Source organism: Botrytis deweyae, assembly GCF_014898535.1.
Source record: "Botrytis deweyae strain B1 chromosome Unknown BDEW_019, whole genome shotgun sequence".
Taxonomy (NCBI): Eukaryota; Fungi; Ascomycota; class Leotiomycetes; order Helotiales; family Sclerotiniaceae; genus Botrytis; species Botrytis deweyae.
In genome coordinates, this window is record NW_024066226.1 from 571,616 (window position 1) to 585,085 (window position 13,470).

The 13,470-nt window shown below is 44.1% G+C and overlaps 6 protein-coding genes across 6 annotated transcripts; 1 reads left to right on the forward strand and 5 right to left on the reverse strand.

Annotated features, from left to right (window-relative positions):
* Positions 1-212: 212 nt before the first annotated feature.
* On the reverse strand, positions 213-4,705 carry EAE98_007886 (uncharacterized protein; the record flags this gene model as incomplete). Its single annotated transcript, XM_038955509.1, has 2 exons — positions 213-922; positions 982-4,705. 2 exons carry the CDS (start codon positions 4,703-4,705, stop codon positions 213-215), a joined length of 4,434 nt encoding a protein of 1,477 aa, XP_038808238.1.
* Positions 4,706-5,654: 949 nt separating this feature from the next.
* EAE98_007887 (uncharacterized protein) lies at positions 5,655-6,232 on the reverse strand (the record flags this gene model as incomplete). The annotated part of the gene is made up of 2 exons (XM_038955510.1): positions 5,655-6,130; positions 6,190-6,232. 2 exons carry the CDS (start codon positions 6,230-6,232, stop codon positions 5,655-5,657), a joined length of 519 nt encoding a protein of 172 aa, XP_038808239.1.
* A 114-nt stretch (positions 6,233-6,346) lies between these two features.
* Positions 6,347-7,326, reverse strand: EAE98_007888 (uncharacterized protein; the record flags this gene model as incomplete). The annotated part of the gene is made up of 3 exons (XM_038955511.1): positions 6,347-6,952; positions 7,053-7,191; positions 7,292-7,326. 3 exons carry the CDS (start codon positions 7,324-7,326, stop codon positions 6,347-6,349), a joined length of 780 nt encoding a protein of 259 aa, XP_038808240.1.
* A 462-nt stretch (positions 7,327-7,788) lies between these two features.
* On the reverse strand, positions 7,789-8,550 carry EAE98_007889 (uncharacterized protein; the record flags this gene model as incomplete). The annotated part of the gene is made up of 3 exons (XM_038955512.1): positions 7,789-8,262; positions 8,324-8,453; positions 8,519-8,550. The coding sequence occupies 3 exons, from the start codon at positions 8,548-8,550 to the stop codon at positions 7,789-7,791; spliced, it is 636 nt and encodes a 211-aa protein (XP_038808241.1).
* A 283-nt stretch (positions 8,551-8,833) lies between these two features.
* EAE98_007890 (uncharacterized protein) lies at positions 8,834-10,288 on the reverse strand (the record flags this gene model as incomplete). Its single annotated transcript, XM_038955513.1, has 1 exon — positions 8,834-10,288. The coding sequence occupies one exon, from the start codon at positions 10,286-10,288 to the stop codon at positions 8,834-8,836; it is 1,455 nt and encodes a 484-aa protein (XP_038808242.1).
* A 1,179-nt stretch (positions 10,289-11,467) lies between these two features.
* On the forward strand, positions 11,468-12,916 carry EAE98_007891 (uncharacterized protein; the record flags this gene model as incomplete). Its single annotated transcript, XM_038955514.1, has 1 exon — positions 11,468-12,916. The coding sequence occupies one exon, from the start codon at positions 11,468-11,470 to the stop codon at positions 12,914-12,916; it is 1,449 nt and encodes a 482-aa protein (XP_038808243.1).
* Positions 12,917-13,470: the final 554 nt, after the last annotated feature.

The window sequence follows — 13,470 nt, forward strand, 5'->3', positions numbered from 1 at the left end:
GTTACTCGAATTTTTCGGATCCGTGAATTTCCAAATAAAGCAATAAAGACATGCCTTGAATACATCGTTCAAAATACATATAGTTAAAATCATATTCATTAAAATCATCAGTGATCTATTTATCACCATTAGCAAAGATTGAATCCATCGATTCATCCCCCCCAAGATTCGATTTTCCTGTTCCCCTACTCCCCCATTTCCAATTCCCATTTCTATTCGTATCTAGGTGGCGGCAATGCCGTAAACGCCCTTTGTCTTCTCTCATGCAACATAACTTCTATCGCCATCGTCGCATTCTCTGCTGTACAAACCAACTCTCCTTCTACCGCCATTTCCAAAAACACAGTTCTGCAAATCGCCTTCGCTAATGTCTCCACATCTCTAGCATTACCCCAGCTATGCGTTGCTGTTAAGAACGTCATTACTCGCAACAATTGTTCGAATTCTCTCTGTTCGGTTTGCTTCAGTATCGGAATAGTAATCCCCGCAAGCCGTAATTTGATTTCCAAAATCTGCAAACAATGCAGGGGCGTCAAAGCTGGGAAGTTCATTTCATCTGGGAATCGTGATGCGAGTCCTGGATTCGCTGATAACAAGGAGTTAATTTCGTCCTCGTAACCAGCGAGGATCACAATCAAATTTCCGTGAAACTTGGGTTTTGTGAGCAGATCAACGAGTTCTGAGACTACTTCAGATGTGAAACTGTGGCTTTCGGTATGGGGTGCTAAACGATATGCTTCGTCGACAAATAAAACTTTTCCTAGAGCCTTTTCTAGAACCTTCGCGGTTTTGGGCCCTGAATGACCAACGTATTTGCCGATAAGGTCGCTGGCTGAGCACTCGATGACTGTTTCGTCGGAGAGAAATCCCATGTCATAATAAACTTTTGCGAACTTTCGTGCTGTGGTTGTCTTGCCAGTTCCTAGAACATAGTTGTTAATACCCGTTATTCTGTGAGAAGGCGAGACGTATAGATCTTACCTGGTGGTCCCTTGAAGACAAAATTCGTCGGGATGTACTGTCTTGGATCGATATTCCTTGATTTCATGGCTTTACAAACATTTTGGTATTGTCCCAACTGTTTAACTATATTCTCACACCCAATGACATCGGCAAAAAGTCTTTGAAGGTTCTCATTCGCCGATCTGCCTCTATCATATTCAGGATCGAAATCCTCCGGTTGGAATACCCATTTACTAGATCTTTCTTCCACTGGAATTTTCGACGTTCTCAATTGGTAATTGGTTCTCGCAGTCGCAATTAAATTCTCTACTTCTCCACCATTACCAAAGTTTAGTCTGGTCCGGGCTTTCTGGAGTACATCCATTGCAACCTTGATGGCTTCTTCTGTAGCTTCAAGAACATGGAATTCTAATTTCGAGCGGAGGATTTTCTCGAGTTCATCAGCCGAAAAGTTCTCGAAGCAGAATGCACTTTCGATAGGGAATCGTCGACTGAGTCCAGGATTCGAGTGATTAAGCATTTCCAGCATCGGCTCCTTATATCCCAGTAAGAGAACGCATAGATCATCGCCAGGATTTCCTTGCACTTCTGCAACTAGCGTATCGATAACTCCTTGTCTGTACGAGTCGCTTTCATTTCCAGTGCCGTCCGAGTTCCCACTGTACATCATATATGCTTCATCAATGACTAACACATTGCCCCTTGCGGCGTTAAGCGCAGCTTTCGTATTCGCTTCAGAATCTCCAATATATTGTCCAATCAAATCACTAGGGTTACGAAATATCACTTCACCCTTCGAGAGAACACCGATCTCACCAAGGATTTTAGCATACAACTTCGCAACCACTGTTTTGCCAGTTCCAGCTGGACCCAAGAATAAGCGATTCAGGGTGAATTGATGCAGAGGTTTTTCTTCCAGCTCTCGCTGATAATTTGACTTGACGAGCTCAAGGAGTGTAAGCAAAGAAGTCTTAACCTTCTCCAGACCAATAAGCTTTTGAAGTTCCTGCCAAGCCTCACTGTTGAGAATAACAGCGGAAGGATCTGGACCGAGTATATCTTCTTTTGTAAACAAGAGGTCCTCTGGATCGATTGCTGGAGTTTCCTCAGTTTCTGATCCTGAATCTGGATCTTTGTCGGTCGAATCTTGTGCTTCATCGGCCAATTTGCCATCTTTGGAGGGGCTGTCCTCCTCAACTTTGTTTTCATTACTATTTTCGACTTTCGAGGGGTCTTCATCTTTTGTTTCTAGTTCTTTATCGATTTCTACTTCCGTTGGGACTGTCTCTTTCAAGGATGCCTGCTCATCTACCACTACCTCGTCTTTTGTAGACGAGGGTGTCTCTTCATCTGATTTTGGTTCTTCTGATTTGACCTCTTCTATGAAACTTGCGTCTATGGGCGTTGACACTTCCGCTGGTTCCGGAACCACCACGACAACAGGCTCTTCTTTTGATTTTGTCTCGCTCCCAAGATTGTTGCTGGCTGGAACTTTCAATATCTCCGCTTTAGTGTATCTCTCGCGCAGCGATTTCCCGGTTTCTTCCTTGGTCTCCTCGCTCTTGGTAATTTTGTCGTCTTTGCGTACATCGGCGAGTTCCTTTGCAACAACGACGTTTGGATCAGTATCTGCTTCTAACTTGTCTCCCTGACTTGTTTCTTGACATGCATTCTCTCCCGTGTCAGATTTATGTTCTGTCTCGGAATTTGTTTCTACCAAAGGCTCAACTTGCGGCTTGTCCCCGGCGGTCTGTTCGCCAGTAGTACTCTCCTCGATCGTCTTCTCTTCACCTGCCTTCTCTTCACCCGTCTTCTCCTCGCCTTCTTTCTCCTTCGCAGCCTCTTCTTCCGCAGCCTTAGCAGCTCTCTCTTGTCGAATCTTAGACAACCTAGCAGACTGTCTCTCCCAGATCTGCGCGACCAGATTTTCCACAGCTCTAGCATTACCAAACTGAGAGCCTCCTCTCGTTCTACTAACTCTCCTCGCCGCAATCCGCATATAAAGTCCATCATGACCACCCTCAACCTCCATCTTCCCTTCAAATCTCTTCTTGATACACGAATTGAGAATTTCAAGTAATTCAGGCTCTGTGAAATCGTCGAATGTGAGAACGTTGGGAAGCAGACTGGCAACACTCTTTGTGCCATGTCCTAACAATTTGCGCATTCCTTTTTCGTGTCCCGCAAGAATGAAAACTGCAGATCCTTTCTTCTGATCGATTTCCTGGTAGAGAAAATCGAGAATCTTGCCTCCGTTGCTATAATCGTCTAAAGTCATGGCATCGTCGATGAACATCACACCGCCATCGGCTATTTTATCAACGTATCGTTTTGTCCTTTCAATACCCCCATCTGAAAGATATGTACCTGTTGTCATGAGAATATCATCTCTCTTGATGATTCCCATCGAATACAGATATTTAGTATAAATTCTAGCCATGGTCGTTTTTCCAGTCCCTGAATTACCCATAAAAACTGCGCCAAATCTCTCTTCCCCCAGATCGATATTCTGCCGAATCGAACTCTCAACTTTGGCTTTGAGTTTCCTCACGTGTTCTTTTACGTTCTTCAAACCAGTCATACCCATGATTTCTTCCCAGGCTTTCTCTCCTTCTTGCGCTCTTTCCCTTTTACTTCGTTCAATCCTCTCGGCAATTTGATTGTCCGAATCCGAGTCTGAATCGAATCCGTCATCAGATGCACTATCGTCTTGCTTAGAGTATTCAGGAGGTGGTGCTGGCCCACCTTTTTTGCAGCCAGGCCCCCGACGAGTAATCCATCGATGGGTCCTGTCATCCCATTCATAATGACTTGATGGCCAATCCAAATCCACAGGCATATTTTTCGGACACCAACTATCATTCGAATGTGTCAAAGTATTCTCATCGGGCTCCTCAGGTATACATATACATTTCGATCGTTGATTGGGTCCCCAAAATGATGTGATCGTCCATACCTCTTTCCGTTGTCTTTGATAATCGGGATTCCAGATACAACTCGTTGTTGGTAATCTCTCCAGTCCAAAGGCTGTCTCGAACTCAGAAAGCTGGCATACCATCGATGGTGGAATCCCTATAGAATCATCTTTTGATTCAAAAAATTCCTCTAACCATAGACGAATAGCTTTTAGCAGGTAAGGAATGTCAGGAGTGAGATGAGTCGGCATAGGTGTTAATTCCATGCACCTTTCCAAATCAATCTCCTTTTGCTCGCAGTCCTCCTCCACAATAGCCATGACATCATCATCCAAGAGAACTTCCTCAAAGAACCCCGGGCTCCTAGCCTCCACCGCGGAATCCATAAACGGAACCTTGACATCAGAAAATCCAGCATCGAGTTTCAAAATTGGAAAATTGATTCCGCTCTCTCCCTTCCCACTTCCCTCCATCTCACCACTCTTCTTCGTCTTCTCATCATTAACCACCCTAAAAAGAGGCTGATTTCCCAACCCCTCACTCTTAACTTCCCCCACCAACTTACTCAATGTTTCTCTCCCCTCCTCCTCCACAACATCAACCTCATAAAGTCTCTGTAACGCCCTCCTCAACTGTCCCTCCACCACATACACATCATGTCCCAACGTATTTCTCGCATGGGATTTCCTCACAAAAGGTACCAATTTCCGATAGACCTCCGATGCATTCTCCAGAGCCAGTATGACCTGCATTAATACATTTTGGCAATCTTTTGTTGTATTGATGCAAGCGATGCATGTAAGATTACTTTTTGATTCTGGCGGCATTTTCGGATGTATGAATATGAGGTTCCTCTGTTTTTCGACTTGTAGAAAAGCAGTCGAGTAATGAGATATGATGGTACGAGTGAGCGGTTTTCACTTATACGTAAGGTAGTCAGTTGGTAATGCAAAAGCAGACCGGCTGTATCCCACGATTCAATATATATAAACCTTGCGATAATGAGTATTCAATTGAAATGCAAATTCAACATATGCTCAATTCAATTCCACGTTTCACCTGATTTATAATCCACCCAGTTAATTCCAACGCAAATATATAATAAATCCAAAGAAACGAAGAATAATCAAATCAATTTATTCACCAGAAAATGGCTTCCACGACTTATATCCATTTCCTCACCCAGTACTTACCTCTAGATCCGCCTACCACAGGTCGCATAGCGTTAGCCCCAGAGCACCAAAATGCAGGTCAGATAGGCAGACAATCCAATCAAGCGAGTGCAAGATGCATAACGAGGCTAACAGTGTTGCACCGCTGCTGCAAGTCCACTCCTCAAGGAATGCGCTCCTCCTATCATCACGAATGAAAATTCGCTGCTGATGACCCTGTATCGTGTCAATGAGTCAAGGCTGAGCGGTCGCCAGCGGTCTCTAGTGAATGGTAGAAAATGATATGTTGTGGATTGATTACTGGATGCGGATTATCATATCTACGTATGATACGCCACTTTTGATCGGTTTTGCCTAATGGACCCATTTTTGTCGATTCGTTTATTCGTCTGTTTGTCTACTTTACTCCGGATTTCCAAGCATTTATTAATGAGCTACGCTACCCACCTAGGTACCCAGCACCAGCTCCTTTCACAGGATCAATGCAGCGATAAGAATCCCGATAAGATTGATACCCTCATACCGTAATAGAGGCCTGCGGGGGCCCTCAGATGATAATCAAATGCAAGCGACAAGACAAGCGTGAAGTTACTTAACAATAAGGTTAACACAGCAAACTCGGTGAAGCGACGCGGGGATAGCAGAACAAGGATTTCACAAGCGCTCCACTTGCCTGCCTCAAACGTATACGGAGTAGTGGGTGACCGGTAAACCATCTCAGCCTCATTTTCGTCCTTCCTTTCGCAGCTTTTTCGCTGCAGCTGCATATGAATTTCTGCGCGGAAATGGCGAATCGTGGGATATATCTGGGTGCAGAGGATGGAGCGATGCGAGAAACCGGAGAAGATGCTGTGAAGAATGCTGTGAAGAATGCTGTGAGGAGTGAGATGTGGGGAGAAGGATTCTGCCTTGGGGTGAGAGTGGAGATTTTTCGGCGGCTGCGGATGAGATCATGCACGTGAGTCATGCGGGCCGGTTGTGAGTATGTATGTGGCCGGTTTGGGGGTGGGTTGAGGCTCTTGAGATTACTGATGTAGGAAGTGGCAATTGAAGGATGGCGACTGCATTTGCTACGAGGGGCTATCAAATATTGGTTTGAAAGTATACTATTTCTCAAGTCTTGATTTTTTTGGGCTCACATTTGTCGGGCAAGATCTCATATGGTTTATAGTTGCTCAACATCATCGTTATTCGTCATCGTTTACATCTCGCCCCCTCCAATCTAGACCCATCCAAAACAACCCCTCACTTCCCTCCCTATCAATCATCCGACAAACCACCATTCACAAATCCCTCTCAAAACCTCGCACCAGTATGATCAGCCCATCCTGTTCGATCCCCAAAAATGTCCCCCTTTCTCCCCATACTCTCCTCACACACTCTTCTTCCCCTCACTGCACTCTGTTCCCAATCTCTCCCCACTCTCCTCTCTCTCTGGACTCTCCTCTCCTCCCCCCAAACCAACAAATCCACAGCACACTCTCCATCCGCACTCAACAGCTCTCTCAACTCCTTATCCTTCATGATTTCCCCAACTGTAAATCTTTCCATCAAAGCCTTTACAGCTATCTGTCTAACGCGCGTATACGATCCCGGGGTTTCTTCATAGATATATCGCAACACCGATGTGAAATATGATAAAGGAAGATGTGAAAGGGTAGTTTGAAGATTCGAGAGAGTGAGGACTTGTAAAGAGGGAATGTCCCAGAGATCAGAGAAGATGTGCAGTGCTACGTGGCGGATACATCTAATCGCTTCGTCTGATGAGTAGCGTGCCGAGGAGGAAGTATTAGAGGGAAAGGAAATAGTATACTCCCCGGTGTAAAGAAATTCGACCATTAATCCCACGATTTCTGGGTCATCGTTTTCGTCGCTCAGTATCATTTCTCTTCTTGTTCCTTCCTATATTCCAAGATAGATCAGCAAATTTGAGGTGAAATTACATCATTTAAATATCTTAGCAATGGTAAAAGAAGACTGGAACTAGCAGAGTGAAGCTTACCAAGAATTTCTCAGTGTCCATCGCAGCACCCAATGGTTTAGACTGCGGAGCAACGATGTCCCTGTGGACGAGAAATGAATGGCCTTTACACTTAATAGTGAAATCTGGGGGTCCACATTTATCGCTTGGTTTATATGCCCTGAGAATTAGTTAGGAAACTCTTTCTTATTTCTCTTAAAGATATATCTCGCAATGATTTGACTCGGCTGAATTAGGGGTATTTCTGAAGGAGGACTTACATATCTTCCAGGGTGCGCGGTGTTTTTGATGCCATTTCTGATAGTGTGATGAGTGTAGAGGTAATTTTTCTCACGGTTGAGTACTTTGGAATGGTCAAGATTTGAGATGGAGAGTGCCCTTTTATAGAGAGGCTTATCGAAAAGAGTTAATAAGAAACACTTGTAAAGAAGGTCAAAGGGTGTGAATATGTTTTGACTTTGCAGTAAATAGGCACTTTCGTTAATTTGAATGTGATATGGAAATCTATACATCGAGATAGTTATTCGTATATATGAGCGACCGAGAATGGGAAACTGTGATTGTACATGCAAATTATAGCTTCACTGGACTTCGTGAATAAGGGCAATCAACGTACAGAAAATAGTGAGGTGGAAGTTACTGTGCGCAGGTATAACAACACACCAAGAGCATATAGTGTTGAAGGATTGTATTAGATAGAGTATAATATGGCAGTTCATAAATGTGAAGCCAAGGACGCGTTGGCTCTTGAGCTTATTTATTGATCTTTGTACCTCTGCTCAATTTCGAGAGCCGTGCTGGGAGCATTCAAATGGGCTTGCAAGAGGTCCATCGCTATTCTTCCATTTCCTACAAGGAAAGCTTCGAAGCCACGTTCTTTCATCAAGGGCTCCAAGCTTTCATGCTTGAGAACGTGATGCAAGATGATCAGTTTGAGATCCATATCCCACTGCGGAAGACATGAATAAGCGAGTCTCAGCATTTCAAAGACTGCATCCGTAGGTGAAGAGGCCTGCCTTGAATATGCGTCTAGAATATTTTCAATCTTGGAGGCAGCGCTCTTCTTCAGGAACGGAATGCCCCATTTCCCCCCCATGATGTAAAGTCTAGTAAGAGTGACGGAGTCATGTTCATCACCAAGAGAGCGGTGATAGAAAAATCGGACCATAGTTTCAAAAATGTCGAGATCAGCCTCATCGAAGTCGAGCAGTATCTCACAGGTGGTACCATCCTAGCCACAATTAGGGTGTACTCTATGAGCTGCATTTCAAGGTAGAGAAGTGATAGCCTACTTTCCAATCGCGATCCACCATAGCAGTGAAGAATTTGGACTGTACGCAAATGACGTTTCTGTGTACGGGAAATGCTTCTCCTTGAAATCTTATGATAAGATCTGAGTACTTGTCCCCTTCCTTAAGAATCCTGCGGTGTTTGTCAATTTAATCCGGTTATGTAACGTACAATATCTGTCAATCATCTTTACTTACAATTCCCCTAGCTGGTCCACGTTGTTAACCATTGTCCAGAATTGAATAGATGAATCTGGCTTGTAGTTGGAGATCGGAATTTTCTTGGCATGTATTGCGACACGAAGACAGCCTTAAACCGAAATTCATGGGGATATTAAGACATGTTATACCAGTGCTAGTAGATTATACACGAAGCTCTGAGTACATTCGACGCATATAGATAGGCTAGAATTTTCCTACGTCTTTGGTCCATTCCCTTTTCTTTGGCTAATTATATACCACACTGAAAGACAAACAAATCGCTAGGATCCTTTCAATATGGCATGGTCACATTCAAGGAATGCTATCAACATTTTTGGCCCTTCTAGCGATTTCTGTAGACCTCAACAAGTTTCTCAAACTTCCTTCTGCATGCGATCCACTTCTCGCCCTGCTTTGAAAAGTTCGCACTGGACTAGGTGGTTTACTCCAAGGTAGCCATGAACTCAAACTACCAAGTATAGACGATCTCGGCGAGGTCTCAGGCCTCAGGGTGGAAGCTATCGACTCATTGCGTATTAGAGTAGGCTTTGGTAATGTCAACTCATGGAAAGTGGAAGGCCGATCAGGAGTAAGTTCATCAAGGGCAGGAATATGTTCAAGGTCCGCACCAGAGGTTTGAGGTCGAGCGGGTTCGCTTAGAAGGAAGGTGGGAGATGAAACTTGGGGTTTGTGTTCCTGTCTGAAGCTTTGGGCATTGTCTATAATCATGGATGCGAATGTGGAAGATCTTGGCCTGGAGTGCTTGGAAGGAGGGCTCCTTTCAGGGACAGCTTCTGGGACTGCAGCGTCTATTACCACATCGGGATTTGGAGGTGATACTTTAATCTCCTTACTTGTTGCTCTTCCACGAACCTCATCTTCCAAAACAGCGGCAGGCTTTTTTCTGGATTTGTCCTCGTCAGAAGATCTTGATGATGATATGATGGTCTCTAGTGTACCGTAAGCGGCAGATTTCCCCCTTCGACTTCCCCTTGAGCTTCTGGCTAATTGTCTTGGAGAAACTTCATCCGGTTCAACGGCCTGTAATGTCGGTACACCTAGATCTGTCGCGGAGACAATACCAATTTGTGGTATGCGATCTCCCGATCCATGAGGGGGGTGATGGAATTCATGCTGATTTGCCAAACTATACTTGCTCCTTGCACATATCTCCGCGATCCTCTCTAAATCATCATTAACACCATGTTTTATTTCATCCATAATCCCCTTGAAGCTGAAAGCCTCCACTGGCGGAAGTTTCATATCCATTTTATTTGCTGCTATGCCCGCTGTTCCATTCTGTTTCTTGGCTGCAATAGGATCTCGTTGTTGAGAGCGAGGTCGAATAGCTCCTGAGTAGGTCCGCACAATCACCGGTTGATTAAATGTTTCTCCAGTGGATTTCGCATAACGATGATCGGCTCGATTCGCGCCGTTGAGAGAACGAAGAGCTGCAAGACGATTTGCAACCTTAGCCTCGTCTAGGATATGTTCCCCACGGGCAGCTTCTTCGGATTCCACAAGACTGGCAGTTGAAGTATTAGATGTCCATAAACTTGGCGGAAGGAAATGAAGTGGGAGCGAATGACGTCTATTGTTATTTTTATCGGGATTCGAATTCGAATTTGGATTTAGAGAAACATTTTGGTTGAAGCTCGAGTTTGAGTTTGAGTTGTGGGGATTTGAGGAGGATTTTGAAGTGGTGTGAGGTCGCATGTGAGGGGTTGATGCATCTCGCACAATTAACGGTGTTCCAGTGGTTGTCATGGTTTGTGTATGGGTGGTGGGTGGGTGGATACTTTTCTATCTCAATCTCAATCTCTCACTCAGGATTGGAAAAGGAAAAGACAAGACATTGTTGTTCTTAATTTCAAATCGCAAGTATTACCAGTCTTGGGAGAGGTAAGTAGAAAGAAGCAATTGCTGCATTACATGGGCTTTTTTACTCGTATGAATATGTGAGATGGTGATGACAGAGATTGAAATGTTGTGTTGTCAATACTTTTCTCGACTTTATGGAGTTTTCGTGGCGAGCTCCCTATGGTTCTTTTTTATCAGAACCAGTCAAACTGCGTCCCCAAGGGGTTTGGAGCTCAAAGTGGCTTATGTGCGGTGAAGGAATTGATAGAGAAGGAAGGGCAAATGCATTTATTGGTCGATGGTTGTTAGATAAGTGTGGTAGTGTACGCAGGAAGGCAAGTGGTGTAGTAGCAGGGAGTGGTTGTGGTAGTTGAGTGGTTGTGGTTGGAGGTGCTGGTTTGCGGTGAAGGTTAGAAGAGGATAGGAGAGGAGAGAAAAAGAAGAGATAATGGAATGAAATGATTGGTTGATGTTAATTTATATAGAATATCGTAAGAAGAAGATAATAGGATGAAATGATTGGTTGATATTAATTTATATTTATATAGTAAGAAGTGGTAAGCCGAGGTATAGAATGATATCGCTCAGTGAGTGAAGAATGAAATAAAATCTACTGGTACGGTACCTAGTTGACAGTGAATGCTATCATTGTCTGTCCAGAGTGAAGTCTACGATAATAAAACGAAGAAATGAAAAGAATTCATTGGTTGAATGCCTTGGTCTACGGCCAGCTAAGGATGAACCATTCGCAAATAATCATGCCTCTACGTACGTGCCGTGCCTCGAGCGTGTCTGTACACGTGCCCATACACGAGCCGTGCCTTCCTCTCTCAGGCACTAACTTTATTAATAATTCCTAGACCCCGCAAAAATGGTCAACAAATTGCAGGTGCCATGATATCTTCACAATCAGTACATTACCGTATCTCCCCACTACTATCTTATCAACAAGCCATCAACTCTCAACAACTCTAAAATCGACGATACCATCAATACATCTTACAATAGCTGTTGCGCTACATCACCTACATCACCTACATCACCTACATCACCTACATCAATAATATCACCGTCGTCAAAAGCACAATGTCAAAATCATCAAACCCAGGCGATATTGACAAAAACTCCAAAGACAATCAATCGGATTCCAATAACCCGTTCATTCGTTTCAGACACTTCGCCGATGAACAAATAGGTGCAGTTCTACAAGGATTCGTTGGTCTGCCATCGGCATTTTCAAAGTCACAGAATGTTTCACAATGGTCCGCATCCGATGAGGATTTGAAAAGAGGAATCGCACTACACGCGAGGCGGAGGGAATTGAAGGAAGCCGAAGAAGCAAGAAGTGAGAATACAACAATGTCGGAGGGCGAAGAAGTCCAAATGCCTGTAAAGAAGTCACAAACTACACACGGCGACGTAGATTTTGTTCACTTCTTACATGACCAGTGGCTAAATGTTTTCGGAACTGCCGATATTCCGCTATATTCACCTTTGCAGTCTCCCTTAGCCAACCCTTTCTCCGGCAACCTTAGGCATACCATGAGTTCTTTTGCTGCGATGATGTTATACAAAGCCGATCCTGATGATCACTCACTAGTGCCCTATCTTTTTGGGTCGCCGTATTCGCCGCTGTTTTTATCTTTCAATCAATCTGTCTATGCGCATCACCAGTTCTACGACGCGCAAATCAGAGGTACGAAAACATATGATAGGCCTCGTGGAGCCACTCCCCGAGACAACTTTCCTTATTGCGAAGCATTTGAAGACCTTCTTCTTATCAGCCAGGGGAAGAGTCGCGATACAGAGGTTCCAGTCGACCGCATTGAGAGATCAACCACCGAAAGACCCGAAAGTATCACTTCGACAGTGGAGAATGGATTGGATTGGATTGAGCGACTTCAAAGACTAGGCATACTTAACCTGCCTAGCCCAGAGTCGACCAATGTTTCAAAAGACTCTCCCTCATCTGAAGCACTTGACGCCAGCAGTCGAGGTGCAGCTTCATTTGTCTCTCAGAATAAAGGGTTCAAGAATAATGCCGAGACCGAGGAACAAATGTATGAGAGTTTTCTTCGAGATGCATCTACTACGCCTGATCAATTTTTCACCACGCTTGAGTCAACCCTTACAGCAGTAGAAAAAATGATGAAGGGTAAAAGTGTACCTTTCGAAGAATCTCGTCGGTCAAGTTCCTCGGGTTTGCAAGAAGCCAACAGCATGAGTGGCAAATCACTCTCGGAGCCCAACGGATCAAAACGAGAAGTGTCTTCAAGCTCAACCGTTGAGCATTTTACCAATGAAGATGGAAGTGTAGAAACGACGATCCGTGTATGGAAGAGATTTGACGACGGGAGTGAAACAGAAACAACGTCTAGTCATACAGTTGATAAAGCAGGGACCCGGCAATCTGATATCAATAGGTCTGACTTTGACTTTGAGGGTTCTCAATCTCAGCAGAGAGTGGAGACTGATGATCAGGAAATTAAGTCGCGAGCCAAAAAGAATTCCAAGTCTGGATGGTTTTGGAATTGAATGATTGGACCAGCAGTGGAGTGGGTTCATGGACTCGTGAGATTACGAGAAACTTTAATTCGATGATAGTTGTAAACTACTATCTCAGGGATTCTAGGAGCTGCAAAAAATACCCGTTACAGATCAAGCAATCAGACTGTATGTTTGTTTTTTACGGGAGTCGGATGGAATTTGGATAAATCATGATTTGTTATTACTTTGGGGGCAGCTCTCACAAGTCCGTGCACCCACTGATGGACAACTAGGTGTTATGCGTTAGGTTTGTATATCATAGGTAGGGCAACTGGAGTTTATTGATTGGTTAAGAATGCAAATATCTCGTTTTACAATATAGCCTGCTACATTCGCGAATTTCTTTTATAAATACCAAGCTCAAGGAGACAAATGTTGACTAAATTTGTGTTGCTTATTTGATTTTCATTACGGAATGGGGAATAATCATTGGAGCGGTGGATTTAGGGCGCATGACGCTATTGTACTTCTCCATGGGGAGCACTGCCCCTGTCTTGCATTCAATGATCTACAAGTTATTCATAATCACCTTATTTTTCCTA